General features: G+C 37.5%; 1 protein-coding gene across 3 annotated transcripts in view; it reads right to left on the reverse strand.

Annotated features, from left to right (window-relative positions):
* heatr5a (HEAT repeat containing 5a) overlaps nucleotides 1–25,570 on the reverse strand; it is a 157,103-nt gene that overhangs the window by 77,211 nt on the left and 54,322 nt on the right. For all 3 annotated transcript variants that reach the window (XM_069916719.1, XM_069916718.1, XM_069916720.1), the window contains exons 13-19: nucleotides 24,941–25,040; nucleotides 24,181–24,290; nucleotides 22,413–22,576; nucleotides 18,381–18,556; nucleotides 15,196–15,301; nucleotides 14,469–14,659; nucleotides 2,179–2,338 (exon numbers count right to left, since the gene is read on the reverse strand). In XM_069916719.1, coding sequence (XP_069772820.1) covers nucleotides 2,179–2,338; nucleotides 14,469–14,659; nucleotides 15,196–15,301; nucleotides 18,381–18,556; nucleotides 22,413–22,576; nucleotides 24,181–24,290; nucleotides 24,941–25,040 — 1,007 coding nt within the window. The remainder of the gene's footprint in view (nucleotides 1–2,178; nucleotides 2,339–14,468; nucleotides 14,660–15,195; nucleotides 15,302–18,380; nucleotides 18,557–22,412; nucleotides 22,577–24,180; nucleotides 24,291–24,940; nucleotides 25,041–25,570) is intronic.

Below are 25,570 nucleotides of genomic sequence, written 5' to 3' on the forward strand. Positions count from 1 at the left end.
CTTTTTTTTTTATACTCCTTTTCAGGTGCCATTCTCCACCAAAACCGGAGTCTCCACCCTGCGCGAGCATTTCTATACACTTTACTTTTAAACAATAAATACAAGATGGTTTAACAAAAATTTTAAAAACTATTTTTACTTAGTTTCATTATAAATATTTTCACAAACTTCTCCCTTGGCAAAACCTTAATATTTTTTGTTTTACAAACTTCGCAGAAAGTCTCCCGTCTTGTTCTTGGTCTTGAAAAAAAAAAAAAAAAAAATCGCCAGTTCCCTATCGTTACTTTGACCCTCAAGGTCATTGAGTATTTCAAGATTTTAGCATGTAGTTGTCTTTTCACATCTTTATTTAATCAAGGTTAGGCTAAAGTCTTCAAAAAATAGTACCTTTTCATGATCAACCTTGGGCAAGCCATTATTCTGCTTAGAGTAATCAATATGATGCTCCCAAAATGATTTCCCGTTCTTGGTTGCTTAAAAGTCTCACCAGAACGAGGCTTGGTCTCTGATCACTGGCTCTTCTGGGTTCAAATGTTCAGTGAGCTCTCTCAACATGCAATTTTTCTCCAAATTTATCTTCTCTCAACACTTTGGGATCCATTTTTGAAAAATGAATTCCTTGATTCCTTCCTTCAGTCCAATAATTTGGACATTATTCCGTCGACTAAAGTTCTCCATATTGTCAATTTTGTCTATGTTTATCCGACTCCCATTCTTTGGCTTTTTTCCACCAAAGCCTCAAGTTTTTCATGTGCTTTCGTCAGTTCAATCTCTGCTCGACCCATTCTCTCCATCAGGTCTCCAACAACCTCTTTTATTTTGGTCATTTTCTCCCTCACATCACTCATCACCATTTAAACACATGATTCGGTTACTGAAATTCTCTTTTTTTTCCCAGGATGATACTCAATTCTTGACCCAAATCCCCAGTTTTACCTGGTTTTGCCGGTCCCATCACCATTTTTTACCGCTCCCTTTCAGACTTTCATCCGATATTCCTGGTTGAATAGGAGCTTGTTCAATCTTTGTTCTCGGATGCCTTGGTTTCTTCGTGCTTGTTTTATCCATTTTTGATGAAAAAAATCTCGATTTTCTAGTTTTCACTGTCTATTTAGTACTTTTCTAAGACCTTTATGGCCACGTCCCCCACAGTTTTATTATTTTATACGATTTTTCCTGTTGCCCTAGTTGCATGTTTTGTCAAAAATTTAAATGCTTACCTGCAAATACACTAAAAAAAATTTAATATTCTCTGCTAAAATGGGGATGGGGGAGGGGATTTATATGTTTGTGGATCTTATATACCGTTAAACACAGAGCTCGGCACTGTCAAAGAGTATTTTCGACTTCAAGCACTGCCAAAAACTATGCTCGACTTCAACCACTACAATTCTAATTTTCAATTAAGTTTGCCAATTCAAGGCAAAAGTAGGCTTAATCAAATCTTGGAGAATCGATGATTGAAGCTTAGAGACAAGGTACTCAGATTCTGGCATTTGTACAAGGAAAAATCTGTTCAGCTAGCTTATACTGCTGGAACCCAAAACTTTCCTTGACACTCAAGTCAAAAATATAAATTTCAAGGTTCAAAATAACAAGTTAAAAATCAAGACAAAGCTATTTAAATTATTTAATTTAATGCTCCACATTACACAAATGGGTAAAATCTGATTTTGGGCTGCAGTAAAATTACTTTCTAAATGCAATTATATTTGATGTGTTTGGTAATTGGCTTGATATACAAATTTGGTCCATAATTCCATTTCCTGAAACCAACTAGGCAAAAATATTAAACCTTCCTGGATACAATTTCACAGATTCAACCGTTGTGTGATAAATATAGGTTAGAAATAAATGTATTCCAACGTTTTATTGCAACCATTTAAATATTCAGTAAATGTTCAACCTTAACATTGAATATTTACAACAAATATTTGCATATAATCACTACTTCAGAATTCCAAAGTACAACAACTTAGAAGAGAATGCATAACAGTTTGAAATATATTTAAAGACTAAATGAAAACCATGTATATAAATAATGTGCAAACTTTTCATAAGACTGCTGCAGACAGCTGAGAATAGATTCATATCATTGAATGAATCTTTGTTAAAACTTTAAATGGAGCTCTGGTTAAATATTAAAATTTGAATCTTGAAAAGATTTTTTAAAAATACCTGAACTTCAGGGGAGGTGTTATCTTGTGACAAAGTATGAAGGATACTGACACAGGCGTTTAAATGTTGGCATGAACTAGTTCCTCCCAGGTACCTGTAAAGAGAACCTAAAGCCATCGCGTGTCCAGTACGTGAAACAACATCTCTTGCAGATTTCAACCTGAAGTTAAAATATGAGAAATTATGATTTTTTTTCAAAACACACCAAAAAAACTTTGTTTTACTTAAATTAACAGGCAACTAAAACAAGTACACAAAAGCAGATATTACATCCTGATTATTAATCTGATTTCTGTAATTGGACTGCATGACAAAGTGATAGGTAACAAATCAATGTACGGTATTTCAATTACTCAATGCCTTAGTTTAAGCAGGTACTTTATCTCAAGACAAAGTATTGCATTAATTAAGCGTCTCATGGTATGACCAATTATGAATAAGAAAATTTCTATTACTGTGAAGATTTAAAAAAAAAACATATTCCTTGAGCATTTGATGGTAAAAAGAAATCAAATAAAACAATGTTATTGAGGATGTAATGAGCAGGATGAACTAATATATAAATAAAGATTTCACAAAAATCACTTAGTGGTTACAATTCTGCAAATTGAGTCCATACCCATTTCTACATTATCAATATGTTCCATAGGTTTTCAAAACCATTTGCTGTTCCGTTCTACCATTGATGTTTGCTCTCATGGCCTGGTTCAATTTCTAGAATCAAGCCCAGAAATGCCACTTTCCTTAATCAGTCAAAAACATATTACTCAAGGAAGTTCCTTGTTTGTGTGACGATTTATCCTGAACAAGTCCAATTGGTGGAGGAGTCACGTGTTGGAGTAGTGGCCAGTAGGAGAATAGAAAAGAAGGAAAAAAGTGAAGAAAAAGCAAAGCCCCAGACACACAAATCACAACAAATAAAAAATAAAGGTGTGGAGAAAATGGCTCCTAAGAAAGAAAAGAGAAAAACAACGGGAAGAAAAGAAGAAAGAAAGACGCCGGAAGAGAAAGGTGAAGGCCTTACCTGCACAAAAAAGTTGGGACCCGCCGTGGAAAGAGCCCATTCCCCGAGGTTAGTGGAGACCCTGCAGGATCACGACCCACTAACCGCATGACTGCAAAAATGGCTCATGGAGCCAAACAGGGGTGCGCAACTGCGCATGACAACGACAACACCGACAGGAGGGGGGACCAGCTGTGGAGTGAAACTCCAGGAGGGCTCCCAGCTGGAAGATAAAGAAAGCAACGGGAACGGGAGGGGTGAGAAAGAAAAAGGGAAACTAGAGACACAACAGATAACCAGCCCAGAAGAAGAGGACCAACATCAAGACACCATGGAAAAAAAAATACCCAACAAAATGAGACAAACAGCTCAACAAGAAAGTCTGAAGAGACACAGATACAAGGAAGAGAAATAGAAGACACAAACCCAGAGCAGACACAGAAGAAGAAGAAGAACACCAAACTCTGCACAGAGGAATAGAAGGTAAAATGAATGGACAGTACATAAATTAAAAAAAAAATTCAAGAACAAATGAAAGCATTAAATGGCTGACACTTGAATTTAGTGAAATGAAAAGTACAGAAGAAAAAGTGAGTAGAATAGAGCTGGTCAAAACAGATGGAGGGAAAAGAATAGAAAATGTGGAAGAACGTGTAATGGTGGTAGAAATGGAACTGAACGACTTAAAAAGAAAATTGGAAGTGACAAAAAAGTTAAAGGACAAGAGTTGATAGCTCAGAAGATGGATATAATGGGAAACTATAGTAGACGAAACAATATAAAGATAGTGGGCCTCAAGGAAGATGAAGAAGGCAAAGATATGAAAGAATTTATAAAAGAATGGATCCCAAAGGTCCTGGGAATGCCAGAAATGCAGGAAGGAATGGAAATAGAAAGGACACACAGAACATTAGCCCCAAAACCACAGTCACAACAAAAGCCAAGATCCGTTTTAGTAAAATTTCTGAGATACACAACAAGAGAAAATAAATTGGAGAAGGCGATGAATAAAATGAGAGAAGACAAAATACTACTGGAATACAAAGGTAAAAAAAAAAATTCTACCCAGACATAAGTTTTGAGCTCCTGAAAAAGAGAAAGGAGTTTAACGCAGCAAAATCAATCCTATGGAAGAAAGGCTATAAATTTATGTTAAGATATCCAGCGGTGCTTAAAATAGTTATCCCGGGGCAGCAAAACAGACTGTTCTCGGATCCAGAGAAAGCATGAGAATTTGCAGAACGCCTGCAAGACAAAAATAGAGATGAAGAGATGTAACAAGAACAAAGAACGACGACAAACTACATATAAAGAAGTAAAAATAATGTGTAAGTAACAACTAAAGGAGGGAAAAAAGGGAAGTAAGGGAAAGGGAAGAGGAGGGGTTAAAAAAATTTAATAATAAATAATTAAATAATATTTAAGAAAAAGAGGGGGAGCTTTGTTGTAATGTGAAAAGTCTTTTATGGAGGGGGTTGTGTGGGAGAGAATAACAGTCACTGCGAAATCAGTTGACACTTGCGAACCGGTTCGCAGTCCAAATGAAGAGGGGAGTTGTGGTTGCCTGGCACAAGGGGCGACTCAGAGGGTGGGGGGGGGGGGGGGGGGGACACTTGGGGTTAAGAGAATTTTAGATGTGGGAATGGTTCAAATATTTTATGTTTTAGAAGTGTTGTCATACAGTGCATTCAAAAAAAGAAAACTGAGAAATGGAAATGGGGAAAAGGGGAAAAGTGGTGGTGAGGAAGCGGAAATGAGATGTAAACAAAGTATGAAATGGCCATGTTGAACTATGTGACTATAAATATTAACGGAATACATAACCAAATCAAAAGGAAGAGGCTATTAAATTTACTGAAAAATAAAAGAAAAAATAGATATAGCATTCGTGCAGGAAACACATCTAACTGAAATGGAACATAACAAATTAAGGAGAGACTGGGTAGGGCACGTAACAGCAGCATCATATAACTCAAAAGCCAGAGGTGTAGCTATATTAATCAATAAAAATGTACCAATCAAAATAGAGGAGGAAATAATAGATCCAGCAGGGAGATACGTAATGATAAAATGTCAGATATATTCAGAATTCTGGAATTTGGTCAATATTTATGCACCTAATGAAGAGGATCAAAAGTTTATGCAAGATTTTTTTTGAAGATTGTAGATACGCAGGGGAATATATTGATAGGAGGGGACTTTAACATTAATTTGGATTCAAAGATGGATCAAACTGGCAGAAAGAACAAAGTAGCCAAATTTATGGTTAAATCATTGCAGGAAATGCAATTTTTGGATATATGGAGGAGACAACACCCAAAGAAGAAGGAATACTCATATTATTTGAGTAAACACAAAACATACTCAAGGATTGACCTGTTCCTGCTGTCAGCCCATATCCAATAGAGAGTTAGGAAAATGGAATATAAAGCGAGATTATTATCGGATCACTCACCCCTGTTATTAGCAATAGAGCTGGAGGACATCCCACCAAGAATGTATAGATGGAGATTAAATTCTATGCTACTTAAAAGACAGGATTTTAGAGAATTTATTGAGCGCCAAATTAAAGTGTAGTTTGAAATAAATACGGAATCAGTGAAAGATAAATTTATCTTATGGGATGCAATGAAAGCCTTCATCAGAGGGCAGATAATAAGTTATGTAACTAAGATGAAGAAGGACTACAATTGGGAAATAGAACACCTGGAAAGGGAAATAGTACGTATAGAAAAAGAACTAGTAACAAGGGAAGATACTACAAAAAGAAGAGAATTGGAGGACAAAAAAATAAAATACGAAACACTACAAACATATAAGGTGGAGAAGAACATAATGAAGATAAAACAGAACTATTATGAGCTAGGAGAAAAAATGCACAAAATACTAGATTGGCAACTTAAAACAGAACAAGCTAAAAGAACTGTATTGGCATCAAGGAAAAAGGACAAACAAATTACATATAACCCAACAGAGATCAATTAAAACTTCAAGGAATTCTATGAACAATTATACCGAACTGAGAATGAAGGGAAAGAAGACAAAATAGATGAGTTTCTAGCTAAAATTGAACTACTGAAATTACAAGAAGAGGAGCAAAACAAATTGATAAAACCATTTGAAATAGAGAAAATACGGGATATATTTAAAAAGCTACCGAACAATAAAATGCCTGGAGAGGACGGACTCCCAATAGAATTCTATAAAACATTTAAAGACTTATTAATTCCTCCTCTCCTGGAAGTAATGAACCAGAATGAAGAAACACAAAACATGCCAGATTCATGTAAAACAGCAATAATTACAGTAATACCAAAGACGGGGAAAGATCCACTAACACCAGCATCGTATAGACCAATATCTCAACTTAATTCAGATGATAAGATAATAGCAAAACTATTAGCAAACAGATTGGCCAACTGTGTAACAAAAATAGTAAAACTAGATCAAACTGGATTTTCTAAGAAAAGACGAACAACGGACAATATCTGTAAGCTCATTAAATTAATCCATGCAGTACAAGGAAATCAGACGCCAACAGTGGCGGTTGCTTTAGACGCAGAGAAAGCCTTTGGCAGGGTAGAATGGAATTATTTATTCAAAGTACTACAGAGGTTCAACCTACCAGAGAAATATATTAATTGGATTAAAGCATTATATAAGGGACCATTGGCGAAGGTGACAGTAAATGGATATATAATCGAACCAATTTTAATTAAGCAGGTCAACTAGGCAGGGTTGTCCACTATTTCCCTCACTGTTCGCTTTAGCTATAGAACCCTTGGTAAAACTGATAAGAACAGAAAATAAAAGGGATTAAAAAAAAGAGAAGGAATATAAAATCAGTCTATTTGGAGATGACATCATAGTATACTTAACAGAACCATAATTATCAATGAAAGAATTACTTAAGAAATTGAAGGAATATGGAGAAATATCGGGGTAAAAGATCAACGCAAATAAAAGTGAAACAATGCCAATGAATAATGCGGATTTCACAAAGTTTAAGAAAGAATCACCATTTAAATGGCAAACACAAGCAATCCGATACCTAGGTATTAGACTAGTTAATAATCTAGGCCATCTATACAAATTAAATTATCAGACATTAATGAAGAAATTACAAGATGACTTAGAACATTGGAAAGATTTACCACTAACACTGATAGGAAGAGTAAATTGCATTAAAATGAATATCTTCCCAAGGATACAATACTTATTTCAATCATTACCAATTCCCTAAACAGAGAAATTTTTCAATGAGCTAAAGAAAATAATAAGGAAATTCTTATGGAAAGGGGGGAAACCAAGGATAGCACTAGATAAATTAACAGAATGGTACAAACTAGGGGGCTTACAGCTACCAAACTTTAAGAATTATTATCGAGCAGCACAATTAAGATATCTATCAGATTTTTATCAAACAAGGGAAAAACCAGATTGGACCAGGTTAGAGCAAGATAAAATAGGGGAGAAGGTACCAGAACAGTTACTTTATAAGTGGGATGAAAAACTGGTGCAATATAGAAGTTCACCAGTACTGCACCATCTGCTCAACATTTGGAAGAAGATTCACTAGAAAGGAAAAAAAACAAATTACCAACTACCAAAATTATTATTGATGCAAAATCAACTAATCCCTTTCACAATAAATAACCTTTCCTTTAGAGAATGGGAGCGAAAAGGGATCAAAAGAATAGAAAATTATTTTTTGGGAAATAATTTATTATCATTTGAACAAATGAAGTACAAATATGGAATAACTCATGGTACAATGTTTGCATACCACCAACTGAAAACCTACTGAAAGGACAAATTGGGAACCAGGCTGAGATTACCAGAAAAAAGCAGCTTTGAATATGTGATTACAGACACAATGATAATTAAAAGATTTATAACAAACATGTACAGCAAACTGCAAGGGAAAGAGAATGATGAAATAAGCTGTGAACCCAAACAAAAGTGGGAACAAGATCTAAACATAAAGATAAAGAATGAAACATGGGAAAAGCTATGCTCCAGAACTATGAGAAATACAATAAACACGAGGTTATGCATGATACAATATAATTGGTTACACAGGCTATATATCACGTCCCAAAAGATAAATAAATGGGACCCAACAGTATCAGATAGATGTTTTCGCTGTAAGAAGGAAACAGGAACAACAGTACATGCAATTTGGGCATGTGAAAAAGTGGAAAAGTTTTGGGAAGATCTAAATCAGGTATTAAATAAAATCACAAAAAGCAACATACCAAAAAATCCAGAGATCTTTCTTCTAAGTAATGCAAAAAGTAAAGAATTAGGCCTCAAACTGGATGAAGCACAAAAAATATTTATTATGATAGCCTTAGCTGTAGCAAAAAAATGTATAATGTCAACTTGGAAATCAGAAGAGAGCCTAAGCATACAGCAATGGTACATAGAAATGAATAAATGTATTCCATTGGAAAAAATAACATATAATTTAAAAAATAAAGTCACATTATTTGAACAAATTTGGGAACTGTACATGGAACACAACAGAGGGGGCCTACCACAGACCTCCACCCCCTAAAATGATAGAATGAGAAGATGAAATGAACTGACCCAGTGTGTAAAAGTAGATGATACAATTTTCTTATTTATTTTCATTGTGTGATGACATTGTTTAATGGGTTTATTGTAATGTATATGTTGAATGTTTAGTGGGTGAGGGGGGTTGGATGGGAGAAACATTATTTCATAAAAGACACCTCATTTAAAATGCAAAAGCTTTGCTGAAATAGAGACTTTATGTTCACAGTGACTTTGCAGAAACTTTGAAGAATGCTTAAGGAGACTTCACAAGTAGGTGTTAATTGGACTGAAGCTGTGAAGTAAATGGACTATTGACTTTAAAGCAACAAATGGCCAGGCAGAAACTGATTCCTGTGCTGGAAATCTGTCTGCTTGCAGTTTGCTGTTCTTAGATGAGTCATGTGGTTTTGCAAGCAGAGAGAGGAAAAGACCAAACAGGCTTTCTCTGAGAGAGAGAGAAAACAGAGTTTTGCAGTGGTTTTTGGAGGCTGTAACACAACAGGCTAGAAGCCAATTGAAAACCCCATTTGGATGACGGGCTGTGAGTCTCGAGTTCAGCCTGCTGAAAAACTTTGTAGTCCTTACAAGAGGAAATGGCTGGCTCGAGTGTTTCACCTGAAATAAGGTAAACAAAAGGAACTCTGTGGTCAAACTGGAAGAAGAGGTTATCATTTGGAAAACCCATGATGGGGCAAGTTTCTTCGGCAAGACAATGAAGTGGCCGATCGGAGGGCATGAGTGTCCAACGAGTGACAAATTTCTCTGAAACCAACGAAACTTTTCTGAGTGGTAATCAATTATCTTTAAGAAACAGAGTTAGTGAAAATTCATAAATGTTAAATTCTGTGCACAGTATAAGAATTGCCTGATACCAGTGAACTTGGAGGAGTGAGAAATGAATGATTGGACTATTAAAGCAAAGAACTTGCCTGAACATATACACATTAAACTAATTGTAATAAGTTTGATCCTGTTTTTATGTTTAAAGACAATTATAAGCAACTTCTGTTAAAGTAACCATTTGTCTTGGTGAATTTTTATTGCTGCTGGGTTTTGGGGTCCTCTGGACTCGTAATAGAAGAAATATCTGAATAGTCAGGGTATCAAGCATTAAGGAAAGGCGGCAGGGGAGGGGAGAGGGGCTGAGTGAGAGAACAGATCAACGAAACAGATGGCCAAAATGGCCTGCTTCTGCTCAAATATCTTATGGATAAAAAGACCAAATGTATAGTATACAAGTTTGCTGAAATCTAATGATAGTTGGGCATTAAGTTGAGAGGACAGTGTCTTCAAAATGATAAAAACAAGTGAATAGCCAAAAAAGGCAGATGGAATAAAATGAGAGGAAACACAATGCAACTCACTTTGTGAAGAAAAACAAAAATAATCATTAAAACAGCAAGAAATTATACTGCTATTCAAAAATCTGAATGTTTATTTTATTCATAGGTGTCACTGGGAAAGCCAATATTGATTGTCCACTCCCAAATGATCCCAACATAATTCAGAATCAGAATTTATTGTCATGAAATTCTGTGTTTTAGGACAGCATCATAGTGGAAACATACACATTATAACCATCTTACCACATTACCATCAAAACTAAAATAATAACAAGAATAGTACATGAAAATGAGAGCATCCTTGAGTACGACATGGGAAATTTCTAAATTGGAAGAGAAATATATGTTTAATGGGTGTCTGTTATCTCAGTGCCAGAAACTGGTGCAAGTTTCTTAAAAGAGTCCTAGTCCACCTATCTTGAGCGATTAACCTCTATGATTAAATTAGATGTAGACATGTTACTGATGATTGCATAATGTTCAATTATTGTCACAATTATTCAATGAAGAGAGTCTCTGTTCCAACATGACACAAAGACCAGGGCAACATTCAAAAATGGACTACGAAGTGGCAAGTAAAATTTATGGTAGACAAATATCAGGAAATGCCTTTCATCAACATGAGTTCTTAAACCTCAGCCATGGTATTATGACTACTAAGTTTACCACTGTCAACATGAAAGGTTCCTGGAAAGCCATATGGAGTCAGCACCTCTGACCTTCAACAGACTCGTCACATGATAACTGGAATCTCAGATCATCAGAGTGCAACTTGCAACATTATCCAGGATTATTGGTTGGGTTAAAGCTTTATATACAAACCCAATTGCTAGGGTGGTGACAAATGGTCAAGTTTCCTTACTATTTAAATTGACACATTCGACCCAGCAAGGGTGACAATTGTCACCAGCCTTGTTTGCATTGGCTATTGAACCATTAGCTCAGACAATAAGACAGAATGAAAAGATAAGAGGGATGAGAGTTATGGATGTGGAATACAAGATTAATCTATTTCCAGATGATGTTTTGATATACTTGACAGACCAAAACAGTCATTGTTACATTTGCAGGAATGTTTATTACAATTTGGAAAATTATCTGGATATAAAGTTAATTGAGAAAAGAGTGAAATTTTGCCAGTTGGAGAGGGTGATTATTCAGAGTATAAAAATATTATAAAATTGAAATTGTCTGATAAAATTAAATATTTAGGAATAACTGTAAATGCTGATTATCAATCATTATACAAGTTAAGTTTCTTTATTAAAAAAATTAAAGCAGATTTAATTAAATGGAAAGACCTTCCGTTAACTTTAATTGGTCGAGTAAATTGTATTAAGATGAATATTTTTCCTCGAATCCAATATTTATTTCAATCAATACCATGTTCCCTTTCAAAGGGTTTTTTTTCAGGATCTAAATAAAGTTGTGAGGGAATTCTTATGGAAAAGTAAATTACCAAAGGTAGCATTGCATAAACTTGCATGGAAATATGCGTTAGGCGGACTACAATTACCTCATTGTCAAAATTATTATGAAGCAGCTCAGTTGAAATTTATTAGTAGATTGATGGACTTGGACGAACCTCCAAGTTGGGCGAAAGTGGAGATGGCTTGTATTTCTGAAGTTGAGGTGCATCAATTTATATTTCGATGGAATATGAATTTGTTGCGGGAATATAATATGCCGGTATTAAAACATTTGTTAAAGGTATGAACTAGAAGAAATAAGGTTTTAGGATCAAAAGGTAAATTATCAATTTTAATCCCATTATATAATAATCAGCTTATTCCTTTTTCAATGTTCAATAATCATTTAAAGAGTTGGGATTCTAAGGGTATAAAGATATTGCAGGACTGTTTTGAGGAAGGACAATTTCCTTCTTTTAATCAATTAAGGGAACGATTTAATATTTCTGAAAATTCTTTGTTTATTACCAACTTAGAGCTTTGGTAAAATATATCTATGGTAAAGAGATGATTCTACCTGTATTGATGAAATTTACATCTTTGATTTCCTCTATACCAAAAAAGGGTTATATTTCAGTTATGTATCAAGTGTAACAAAATAGTATGGATAAACCGAAATGGGAGAAGTCTAAGCTTAAATGGGAAAATGATTTAAACTTTATTTTTTCGTAAGATAATTGGGCGGATATGTGTTATGATAGTGTAACTAAATTGACGAATGTACGATATGGAATGGTTAATTATAATTTTTTACATCAGTTATATTTAACTCTGGAGAAATTGAAAAAATATGGTTTTAGTAATTCGAATTCTTGTTTTAGATGTGGTTTATGTACTAGAACTTTTTTTACATGCTGTTTGGTCTTGTGTTAAAGTACAATCATTCTGGGAAGAAATTAGGTTAGTTTTGGAAAAATTATATAATATTAAGTTACTATTAGACCCATCTATTTTTCTAATGGGTTATATGGTTCCTTTAAGGGGATTAGGGTTGGATACGTTTCAAATTGCATTTGTACGGTTAGTGTTGTCTGTGGCACGAAAATGTGTAGCTAGTACATGGAAAGATAATATAGCAATTAGTATAATGCGTTGGGATAATGAATTGAAAGCTTGTATTATTACAGAAAAAATTACATATAATCTGCATGATAATTATTCTTTTTTAGTTAAAAAGTGGCTACCTTATTTGGAATATATGCATTTGGATGTACTTTGATTTATTAAATACTTTTAGTTTTTTTTGTTTATATTTTTCGCTCTTCTTAAGACAGCTGGCTGATGGGGTGGGAGGGTGGGGGGGTTTGTTTGTCTTTTTTGTTGTGGTTTTTTTAGTGTTTTCTTATATATACATATAAGAATATGTATATACATAGACACAAATTTATACTCATTGGATTGTATACTGTTTTTTCTTAATGATCTTTTAAATAAATAAAAGTTTTTTTTCATTCTCCAGGATTATTCAGTAACATGCAACTTGTACTCCAATTCACTTATATCTATCACTGAAGAAATTATGAGGGTAACAATTTAAATGTCACTTTTCAAAGAGGAATTCAACAAGTCACGCAGCACCGGTAAGAAAAAGGTAACCAAAGTTTTGCTCTTTGTTAAGATATGAGCAAAATCTAGATAGGCACCTGAATAAAAAGGTGGAGGGATGAGTTGCAGGGAAAGTATATGCTGATAGGTAAAAGGTAATAGGTGGATATCTGTGGAAGGGCAGAGGAGAAAAAGAAATGTGAAGGGGAGGGTGTAGTTCTCTGAATGGAGAAGGAAGAGAAGGAGATTGGGAGTTGGAGGAAAGGAAACAAGTATAGGGAGAGACTCAGGGAAGGGCTTTAACTAAAACCAGAGGTCTAATTAAAAAAAAACAGAAATGCTGGAGGAATTCAGTTGTTAAAGTCCATGTTAATGATGTCTGGTTGGAGAATGCTCAGACGAGTGCTCAACATTAGGTGTTGTTCCTCAAATTTGCAAGTAGCCCTGGTTGAGCAGTGATAGAGATATGGTGTGAGAATGGGGTTCAACAAAATGATCTCCCAGTCTGTGGCAGTCTGTCCGATGAAGTGGAGGCCACAATCAGAGCACTAGATGCAGAAGGTACACAACTGAAGTGTTGCTTCTCATGGAAGGACTGTTTGGGCCTGAATGGTAGTGAGGAAGGGGATGTGGCCAAAATTTTTGTAGTCAAAGGGGAAGGTACCAGGAAGTGATTCTTGGGAAGTTATGAACAGAGAGTTCTGAAGGGATAAGTCCCTGCAGTAAGCAGAAAGGGGAGGAGAGGAGAAGATGTGCTTGATGGTGGAATCATGATAGAGGCAACAGAAATTGTGAAGATAATATATTAAGTAAGGAGGGTATTGACGTGGTATGCAAGAACAAGGGGAATTCTGTACTTATTCCAACTCAGGACGGAGGGGGCCAGGTAGCCTCGGTTGACAGTGGATGTGGCCATGCTTAGACATATTGGTGTAAGAATTGTGTGTGGAATTAAAATGGTTGGTCATTGGGAGGTCCCTGTAATTACAGCAGACAGACCAAAGGTGCACCACAATCACAGTAACTGCAGACTTTACAGTTTAACGTCAAGAGACCTGGTCATGCACACAAGATAATACTGTCAATAACCAACCTCGCCTGCTTCCCAGGTTACTCTCAATTTCAAGACGAGAGTTGGAAGTGCAAAAAGAAACAAAAAAATTAAGGCAAAAATTGGGCTGAAATTAGATCATGGTCATCCTTTAAAATCAGGAATCTTCCATCCTGATCATTGACATCATCACGAAGAACACAAACTATTCTTCGGGGTCACAAATCGCCCAGAAGGCAACTTGACCAGTACATAAGATATGATTATGTCAAGAACAGGTCAGAGATCAAAAGATTACTTTATTTAAATTCACTCACTTTTCAAAGCTCATCTGTGATAGTCTAGCAGTGAAGGTACTATCTGCTGCCACTTGTGCCAGTCTGGCCAAAGTCTCTGCTGCAGCACATCTCAAAAGGACATTAGCACTTTCCAAAGAATTCATTACCAGGGTCAGAGCAGGTCTTCTCACCTCTTCTGGGCCTAAGCTCCCTTTCATACACGCTAACCTCTGGAAAATGAAAACACAAAATATTGTAGGTTATTCAACACGTTCAAATAAATTCTTTTGCTATGAACATTTAATCTGAGACAAAAGGTATTTTAATTGCATGTTTTACAACTGAAAGACAAGAATAAGATTTGTTTTGTAAAGTCAAAAACGCATTCCTGCCAACTCAATGTTAACTCCGTACTCTTGCACTTTACATTGTCACACAATGACAGAGATATGGAATGAAACACATCTTTCACAGCACCGCTGCTTGCTCTCTCAGATTTAGTACCTCGTTTTAAGCAAATGCAAACTAGAAGAGCAGCACTTAACATTTATCATCTTAACGATTTGTCTTAATTACACACAAGCCAGACTGTTTCTTGCTCAACACTGAGCTAGTTACATATCTGTGGAAACACATTTAACTTTCCTTATGAAACACAGATTTTTTCCCCATATCTATTTGCATATGATTCAACTCATCATCGCACATTAGTCAACAATTTAAATTGTTTATTACTTTTAGCAAACATAACAAAAAGTCCATTTACCTTCAAACCACAGCAGAATGCAGCAAAAACATTTATCTGTACTATCTGCTGCTTTGATCCTTTACTGTGCTTTGAGGACTCTGAAAATTGCTCCAATATCTGTGTTCTAAGGGAAAAGTTACCAAAGTTTTATGTATTTATGGAATTTTTACCTGTAGATTATAGCAAACAAAACAAGCCAAAATCCAAACAAAAATCATTAAAAATTTTACTTATAAAATGATGTTTTTTAATGTTATTACATTCCTGATGGCTCCAGAGAGATATGTTTGATTGAGAAATAAACTTTATTAAATATTTTAAATTATCAGTTAAAATTGATGAACAACTAAATAGTCTCATTTTGCACAATGCCTTGCATACGAAGCATAATGCAAACTCCTACACACACCCTTTTTCTATTGGCATCCAAGTTAATTGGCCGCTCAGTGTCCTGGGATGGGAAACTGTTTGTGCTTTTTCCACTGGGCCATCTTTATCCAGGACACTGACCGCTTTTCCAACTTATCCACAGGGATCAAAGAATCTACCTTCAAATGAAATGGAAGGAAGCTATCCTTTTTCCACTGGTTCAATCAGCTTGACAACATCAGGTGATGCCAGGGATATGAGCAAGGGTACAGGCCGTCAGTCCCCGGCATGATTTGACGTCATTTTCCTTTTCCACTGGGCCCTTAACCATTAATTCCCTGTTAATTCCTGGGACAAGATGCCAGTGGAAAAGGGGCTAGAGTCAAACATATTCAATTTTTTCAATAACAAAGGCACAAATGAGAACCTGTAGTTTAAAACCTGATTTGCACTGTACATAATCATTAATGAACTCTCTGTTCATGAGCAAAATCCTGCATGCCCAAAATGCATAAAATATAACATTTGTCACTATTCTTTCTTCTTCTTCTTTGGCTTGGCTTCGCGTACGAAGATTTATGGAGGGGGTAAAAAGTCCACGTCAGCTGCAGGCTCGTTTGTGGCTGACCAGTCCGATGCGGGACAGGCAGACACGATTGCAGCGGTTGCAAGGGAAAATTGGTTGGTTGGGGTTGGGTGTTGGGTTTTTCCTCCTTTGCCTTTTGTCAGTGAGGTGGGCTCTGCGGTCTTCTTCAAAGGAGGCTGCTGCCCGCCAAACTGTGAGGCGCCAAGATGCACGGTTTGAGGCGTTATCAGCCCACTGGCGGTGGTCAATGTGGCAGGCACCAAGAGATTTCTTTAGGCAGTCCTTGTACCTTTTCTTTGGTGCACCTCTGTCACGGTGGCCAGTGGAGAGCTCGCCATATAATACGATCTTGGGAAGGCGATGGTCCTCCATTCTGGAGACGTGACCCATCCAGCGCAGCTGGATCTTCAGCAGCGTGGACTCGATGCTGTCGACCTCTGCCATCTCGAGTACCTCGACGTTAGGGGTGTGAGCGCTCCAATGGATGTTGAGGATGGAGCGGAGACAACGCTGGTGGAAGCGTTCTAGGAGCCGTAGGTGGTGCCGGTAGAGGACCCATGATTCGGAGCCGAACAGGAGTGTGGGTATGACAACGGCTCTGTATACGCTTATCTTTGTGAGGTTTTTCAGTTGGTTGTTTTTCCAGACTCTTTTGTGTAGTCTTCCAAAGGCGCTATTTGCCTTGGCGAGTCTGTTGTCTATCTCATTGTCAATCCTTGCATCTGATGAAATGGTGCAGCCGAGATAGGTAAACTGGTTGACCGTTTTGAGTTTTGTGTGCCCGATGGAGATGTGGGGGGGCTGGTAGTCATGGTGGGGAGCTGGCTGATGGAGGACCTCAGTTTTCTTCAGGCTGACTTCCAGGCCAAACATTTTGGCAGTTTCCGCAAAGCAGGACGTCAAGCGCTGAAGAGCTGGCTCTGAATGGGCAACTAAAGCGGCATCATCTGCAAAGAGTAGTTCACGGACAAGTTTCTCTTGTGTCTTGGTGTGAGCTTGCAGGCGCCTCAGATTGAAGAGACTGCCATCCGTGCGGTACCGGATGTAAACAGCGTCTTCATTGTTGGGGTCTTTCATGGCTTGGTTCAGCATCATGCTGAAGAAGATTGAAAAGAGGGTTGGTGCGAGAACACAGCCTTGCTTCACGCCATTGTTAATGGAGAAGGGTTCAGAGAGCTCATTGCTGTATCTGACCCGACCTTGTTGGTTTTCGTGCAGTTGGATAATCATGTTGAGGAACTTTGGGGGACATCCGATGCGCTCTAGTATTTGCCAAAGCCCTTTCCTGCTCACGGTGTCACTATACTTTTGTCAATAAATGTCAAACAGGCTGAAAGTTAAAGGGCAAAGGATGAACACATAATTTGCAAAATGATTTTCTGACTGGTGCAGACCCATGGAGAGTGGGGAGTGGAGACACAGCACTCCTCCACAGGGTTCTTCTGCCCAGTCCAACTATGGACAGCTCCATATAGGCTTTAAAACAGCCAACGGTGGTTTATTTTAAAATCTTGTGACTGAAGGGTCTGGGCCCAAGATGGTGGTGCCTGTGTTCGGCAGCAACCTCAAAGTGTTTATGCCAGGGGAGCAGAAAACTGGTGCAGGGCACCAGAAAAGGGGGAGAACATGCCCTGTTTGAGAGGGAAAAGCAGAGGCGATCACCCTATGGCGAACATAGCTGAGGACCAGTGAGGGGGGTCTGCAGCTGAAGAACGCATAGGTGGCAGTATGTTGGTGACCTGCAGGCTGTGGGATGCTGGCGACTATGGTCAAAGGACCGACACTAGGCTGCAGATCATCTCAAAACTGGATGAAGGGATACCAGGTATCAGGACCAGGATGTGAGAGGGTGGTGAGTGCTCTGAAGGCTTTCTGATCTCAGAGGATTGGTTCTGGAGCTCGGGTTGCCAATAGTTTGAATTGAAGTCGGTGTGGCTGCAGAGGCACTGGAGGTAAATTCATGGACACTTGGTGATTCTGGGGTGTACTCTTCTGCTTCTCTTTTTCTGACTCTAAGGGGCACCGGGCAATTTCTGTTCATGGTGAATCTTTGTCTTACAGCAAACAAAAGCCAATTTTGTGTAATATTACACGTTTTATTGCATGACAATAAAGGAATCTTGAATCTTAACAAATAACATAATTAAATAATTTACATTAGTGGTGATACTGGTAAATATTAAGAACATTATATTCAAACCCAAATCTGTAACAAGTAGAGCCAAGCCATAATGCCAGAAATCATTACCTGTGATTACCATCCACATATGGGAATATTACTCCAAAAAGTTCTACTGCAGCTCTGACCATTGACAATACTGGAGGAAGAGGAGCAGGTACAAGTTGCCCATCTGCTAATTTTTCATAGATGTTGAAAGGATCATGTTCAAGGCTTCCACCTCCCAAGACACCACCTAGCTTTAACTGTTGAAAGGATAATAGACCATTTTAGTTAAATCTGAAAAATATGGAACTTAATACATATTTAACTGAAGGATTTGGTTTTACTTGATAAAAAAAATGGGCAGCAAAATTAGCATAGCAGTTTGTGCAATGCTAATGCAGTTCCAGAGTCGAATCTGGCACCGTCTGTAAAGAGTATGTATGTTTTCCCCGTGACTGCGTGGATTTCCTCCAGGTCCTCTGGTTTCTTCAAAGCCTCCCAAAACGTACAGAATTTGTAGGTTAATTGGGGTATTTGAGCAGCTTGGGCTCATAGGCTGTATCATGCTGTATCTCTAAATTATTTTTAAAAACAATAAAATATTGAACATTTTAAAATCAATGCAACTCTGAGCATACTGGATCAAACTTTTACACATCAGGTGTAAACATTGGAACACCTGGACAGGAAAGATGCATACATTCAGGATTTAACACAATCATCCCCTCAAAACTGATCAGCAAACTCCAAGACCTGGGAGTTAACATCCCACTTGTGTAATTGGATCATGGATTTCCTCACCTCCAGACCACAATAAGTAAAGATTGGTAAGAACTTCTCCACAATCTCCATCAGTGCCAGAGCACTACAGGGCTATATTTTTAGCCCCCTGCTCTACTCACTTTACACCTAACTATGTAACACTATCTACAAATTTGCCGACAATACCACGATAGTGGGTTGTATAAAGGAAGGGGATGAGTCAACATACAGGATGGAGATTGAAAACTTGGCTGAATGGTGCACCAACAACAACCTTGCACTCAAATGTCACCAAAACTAAGGAGTAGATTGTTACTTCAGGAAAGGAAAACAAGAGGTAAATAATCCAGTGATCATTGGGGGAAATCAGAGGTAGAGAGGGTGAGCAATTTTCAGTTCTTGGGAGTTACTATCTTGGAGGATCTTTCCTGGACGCAACACACCAATGAAGAAAACATGTCAGTACCTCTACTTCCTTGGGAATTTGCAGAGGTTTGGTATGACACCAGAAACCATGGCAAATTTATACTGACTGCACCATGGTCTGGTATGGGGACACCAATACCCCTGAGTGCAAAGCCCTCTAGAACACACATGTCAAACTCAGGCCCGCGGGCCAAATTTGGCCCATGATATAATTATATATGGCCCGCAAGATCATATCAAATATGTATTAGAGCTGGCCCGCTGGCCGCCGCACCAGTATAGCGCATGCACAACTAATACTACAAATCCCAGAATGCTTTGCAAATGTGTTGGCATCAGCCCGCTAATCGCCCCCACCTCCTCTCTTTACTTTCATTAGCATCTGCGACCTGTCGCCCAACTCACATGTAATAAACCCCTCACGAAAAATGGCCAAACGAAAGACAGAAAACAGGACCTTTCAAGACAGGTGGGAGGCAGACTATAGGTTCATCATTTTAAAAGACAAACCTGTTTATCATTGAAGCAAGTTGTTATTTTTTTGACTTGTTGGCTTGTTAAAAAAAAACATTTAAAAGGAGCTTAAAGGCTATAGAGAAATATTATTTATTGAATATTTTATTTCTCATTTGTTAATGCTTCTTCTGGAAAGAGTTTAACCAAAACTATTATTAAACATTTATTTTAATAAGAAAAAGTTTAACATTACATATGTTGAAAGAAGAGAAAACATGCAGATGTTGTTGAAAATTTTCACTAAATATTTAGTTTGGCCCACGACTTATTCCAAGTTTTTAATTTTGGCCCTCTGTGAATTTGAGTTTGACACCCCCGTTCTAGAAGGTAGTGGACACAGCCCAGGACATCACAAGCAAAACCTTCCCAACTATTGAGTACATCCAAAGGGAACGCTGGCGTTGGAGAGCAGCAGTAATCATCAAAGACCGACACCACCCAGCACATGCTCAGTTCTTGCTGCTGCCATCGGTAAAGAGGTAAAGGTGGCACAAACCCTCCACCATCATGTTTAGGAAGAGCTAATACCCCTCCACCATCAGACTCCTCAACCACAAACTCAATCAGAGACTCATTTAATGACTCTTTCTTGTGTAATTTATTCATTTTCTTTTTGTTCTCTCTGATTTGCAGTTTGTTTACTTTCATTATTGGTTTGCAGTTTTATGTTTGTTCACATGTTTATGCTGTGTATATTTTTTTTTCCACTACAAATTAGTGGCAATTCTGCCATGCCTGCAGGAAAAAAAGAATCTTCGGGTTGTATGTAATGTCATAATGGTACTGACAATTAATCTGAAATCAGGTCCAAAATGCTGTTTTTACTTTTTAAAGGGGATTTCCATTCAATGGGGCATCAACTGATCATTCTAAATGATTATCTAAACAGATTTAACAAGGAAACAGCAGAATGAAACAAAGCAAAACTTTCTGCATTCAAGTCTCAAATGAGACAGAAACATGTAGAGAGCAAGCAGAATACCAAAAAAAATAAAATGTGAAAGACATCAACTCAGGCATGAGAAAGGTGAAAAGTAGCATTCCAAAGCAATTAATGCTAGAAGCACTGTTGCTAAGTTTACATTGCTTACAGTTTACTGTGGAATCACAGGTCCAATTGCAAATTCCACAGGCTACAGAAAATAATTAATGGCTTTAGTTTTCCAAAATACCATTGACTCAAGGAAATATTAGCAATGGTGGTCAAAAATGACAAAGAGAAAGCAGGGAACTTCAGGCCTATTTGCTCAACAGAGCAATTTGGAAAATTCAAAGGAATCAGGCGAAGACAACATGGCTTTGTGAAATGGAAATCTTGTTCACCTATCATGTGACCTCTTCATTAAAGCAACATGTGCTGTGGATAAAGTGGAACAAATCAATGGATGATGGTTTGATTTCCCAAAAAACATTTGATAAGGTGCCATCTTAAAGATGTATGCAGAAAATAAAAGCATAGTGTCAGACTTCACATTGTGGCAGGATTGGAACACTAATTGGCTAAATGCAAACAGATTAGGCAGTACAGGTTCACGATCCTTTATCCGGACATCTATATCCGGTAAGTGGGGAGAGAGGTGGCCGGGCGGCCGAGGGACCGGCGGTTGGGGGAGATGCCAACACAATTCAGGTGGGCTTTCTGAAATCTAGAAAAATCCGAAATTTGGAACACACTGTCCCCCAAGGGTTCCGGATAAAGGATCGTGTACCTGTATTAAATCATTTTTCTGGTTGACAAGCTGTAATGAGTAATGTCCAACAGGAATTATCTTTGGGACCTCAATGTTCTTCAGTTCATGTGTGGGTCCTGAAGGAAACTACTGAAGTTATTATTGCTAAATATATTTGACAAAACATGTGTAAGAAAATAATTTTCCATGAGAACATAATGAGACTATTGAGGGTTATAGATAGTTTAAGTGGACAAAAGCTTGCCAAATGGACCACATTTTGGGAAAAAAGTGAAATTTGCCTTTTTGAGCAAGAAAAAATGTAGCATATAGTCTAAATGGAGAGAGATTGCAGAGCTCTGAGATGTATGATTCAAAAACTATAGGAAATTAAGAAAACCAACATAATATTATTGTTGATTACTACAGGACTGGATTTACAAGTAGGAAAATAATGCTTCAGTTATATTGATCAGAACACATCTAGAGTACTGTGAACATTATGCAGTTTAGAAAAGCTTTACTTAACTAATAGCTGGAATAGCAAGATGACTGAAAGGAATTACTCAACTGAGGAATACCAAAGCTTGATTCTTCGCTTTTTATTCCCAAATTTACCAGAATGCAATCCTCAAAAGCTGAAATATTTGAAGAATTTTTTCTAAACATTCTGTGCATGTTAATGATCAAAGAATTCAAAACATAACCAAAATATTTTTCAAGGTTTACGTTTCCAAAATACCTGCTCCTCAATGAATCGATGATCAGTTTCTTCCAGCCAGGCTCCAAGCAACAGAGCATCGTCATGGTGACAAAGGGATGGAAGCAAGAAAGTTGCAGCAAAAATTTGATTATCAGCCAAAGTCAGTTCAGCAATCAGCTCCTTCAGAACTAAATTAAAGCTGCCTGATGGTCAGAAAGAAAGAAATCCTGTTGAGTTCACATAATTCACTCATTTTAAACAAATATTTTGAAAATAACCAATTAATTGAGTTACCATTTTGACTTCAAGGTCTAAAACATTTCATTGTTGTATTTTTCATAACTTTTTGATTGTTCAAAAATGCTTTACAGCTGAACAACTACTCTGCATCTGGTAAACATGACAAAAAAAACTTGTACTTGACAAGTTAATGAGTTGTTGATGCTCCACAACCATGTCAGATTGTAGGCTGTGTGTTAATTAAGAAAAAGTGTCAAGCAACTTTGCTGGCCTCTTTTTGAAGAGCACGTTATTTTCTACCTTTTAATAGAGAAACTCCTGTTCGGCTCCGAATCATGGGTCCTCTACCGGCACCACCTACGGCTCCTAGAACGCTTCCACCAGCGTTGTCTCTGCTCCATCCTCAACATCCATTGGAGCGCTTACATCCCTAACGTCGAAGTACTCGAGATGGCAGAGGTCGACAGCATCGAGTCCACGCTGCTGAAGATCCAGCTGCGCTGGATGGGTCACGTCTCCAGAATGGAGGACCATCGCCTTCCCAAGATTGTGTTATATGGCGAGCTCTCCACTGGCCACCGTGACAGAGGTGCACCAAAGAAAAGGTACAAGGACTGCCTAAAGAAATCTCTTGGTGCCTGCCACATTGACCACCGCCAGTGGGCTGATAACGCCTCAAACCGTGCATCTTGGCGCCTCACAGTTTGGCGGGCAGCAACCTCCTTTGAAGAAGACCACAGAGCCCACCTCACTGACAAAAGGCAAAGGAGGAAAAACCCAACACCCAACCCCAACCAACCAATTTTCCCCTGCAACCGCTGCAATCGTGTCTGGCTGTCCCGCATCGGACTTGTCAGCCACAAACGAGCCTGCAGCTGACGTGGACTTTTTACCCCCTCCATAAATCTTCGTCCGCGAAGCCAAGCCAAAGAAGAATAGAGAAACAGTTTCAATTGCAACATTTATTTTTGAATGTCGAAAGAACATCACTTTTTTTGTGGCATTCAAGAAGGGACATGTCAACTCCTTTGATATCTGACCATTTCCAAACTGGTATTAATCATTCATTCATCTTGTTATTAGAACATAAAAGCCAAGACAATGAGTAGGCCAATCATCCCTTCAAAATACTCGACCATTCAAGGAAAATGGAATCTTGACATCACTTTCATACTCTTTACTATTACTGCATACATTCATGTATTTTAAATGGATGCCGAGGTCAGCTTAAGTATATTCTCGGCAGCTCTTGCAAGCGGAGGATTCTGAAGTCTTGCAAAGAAAATAAATCCCTTCTTAATGCCATAGCTACAGCTACTTCCTTTAAGACAAAATCATTCTTCAGCTTGATTAGTTTGAATCCTATTTTTCTGAGGTAGCATTGTTCCTCCCTCCCTATAACCCCTTGATTATCTATCAATTTTACCTTTCTGCATTTTCCAAATGTTAATCATAATATTCAGTTAAAAGAAACAAAGCACAACTTAACATGAAACCAACAAAAATATTTAAAACTTACAAATTAATTCCATGAAAATAGGATGGTATTTATTTCCATTGGACCTACCTTCATATGTCTTCGGTGGCAGTAAAGCCAAAATCTCATATAATCGTTGTCTAAATACCATTGTTGCAGTTTTCAAATGAGGTCCATAGGATCTATTAAGTGAAGGTAGTCTAAGAAGCAAATAAAGATAAAATAAATAATTTTGTCCATTAATATAAAGCAGCAAATTACTTGTATTTCTTTCAGTGTAGTGGACCATGGTTGGCATTTACAACCTTTCCATCTGCACTGGAGAAAACCAAGATTGTGTGATGATTTTACAGAATGCCTCTATTTTGCCTTAAAAAAGGGATCCTGAATTTCAAGCTGGCTGTCAACTTAGATATCATGTCCATTCTGACTTCTCACACTGATTTAATGAACATCAAATAAATTCAAGGAACATCTTCTATATTAAAGACTGAAGTTTCACCTATTTTTTTCCTATCTCAATGGTGGAAGCATCATTTTTTGAACCCCACTAACATATTCCCTCCTCCAACAAATGTCACAGATAATTTTAAACTCAATTCTGTCAATGGTGGAAGTGTTTGTGAAAATGTACAATATGTCCAAACATCAATCATGGTATTTGATGTGGATAGAGAGGGAGGAAGGAACTTGATTGTGGAAGATGCAAATATTATAATGGACCATGTTTCATGAATAAACATAACAGAAATGTTTCACTCACTGAGTTTTACAACTAAAATAATGCAACAATATTTAAACAAGATAAATATCTTGGTCAATGGCTGGTTTAGAAGCAAATACAACTTACTTTCTTGATAAAGCCACAGCAGACTTAAGTGGTGGAAGGAGTCTCTCAATTAGATCATTAGAAAGAAGATCTCCACAATGCAATACAAAACTTTTCATTACTAGCAGGGGAGAGAGAACAGAAGCTCATTTAAAAGTTTTTAACGAGATAATTAAAAACATTAATGCAAATTAAAATCCCAAACATAAAATCTGCAAAGATAAGCAATTAAAAAACAAAATACTATCGATGCAGAGCACTCGTAGCAAAATTCTGAAAGATACATGTTTATTGTGCAGATTAGAAGTCCTGGCACTGGGTTACGACCCAAAATATTGAGTGTTTCTTCCCCTCCACAGAATCTGCCTGACCCACTGAGTTCCTCTTTTCTATTGCTTCATGTACCAGTATTTCATGTCTCCATGATGAACGTAAAGACCGCGCAGAACCTGCAAAAACAGAGAAACAGACAAAATACCGGAGGACCTCTGTGGCTCAGGCAGCATCCATGGAAAACAACTAAATAATTATTAGATTCAGTACTTGCAGTTTTTATCCCATCATGCATTGAAGACTCCACATATCTAACATCTAAAATCTTTAAAATAAAAATTAATTGCATTTCAGGAGAATTTTATGAGCATCATGGCT

Source organism: Narcine bancroftii, chromosome 2, assembly GCF_036971445.1.
Source record: "Narcine bancroftii isolate sNarBan1 chromosome 2, sNarBan1.hap1, whole genome shotgun sequence".
Taxonomy (NCBI): Eukaryota; Metazoa; Chordata; class Chondrichthyes; order Torpediniformes; family Narcinidae; genus Narcine; species Narcine bancroftii.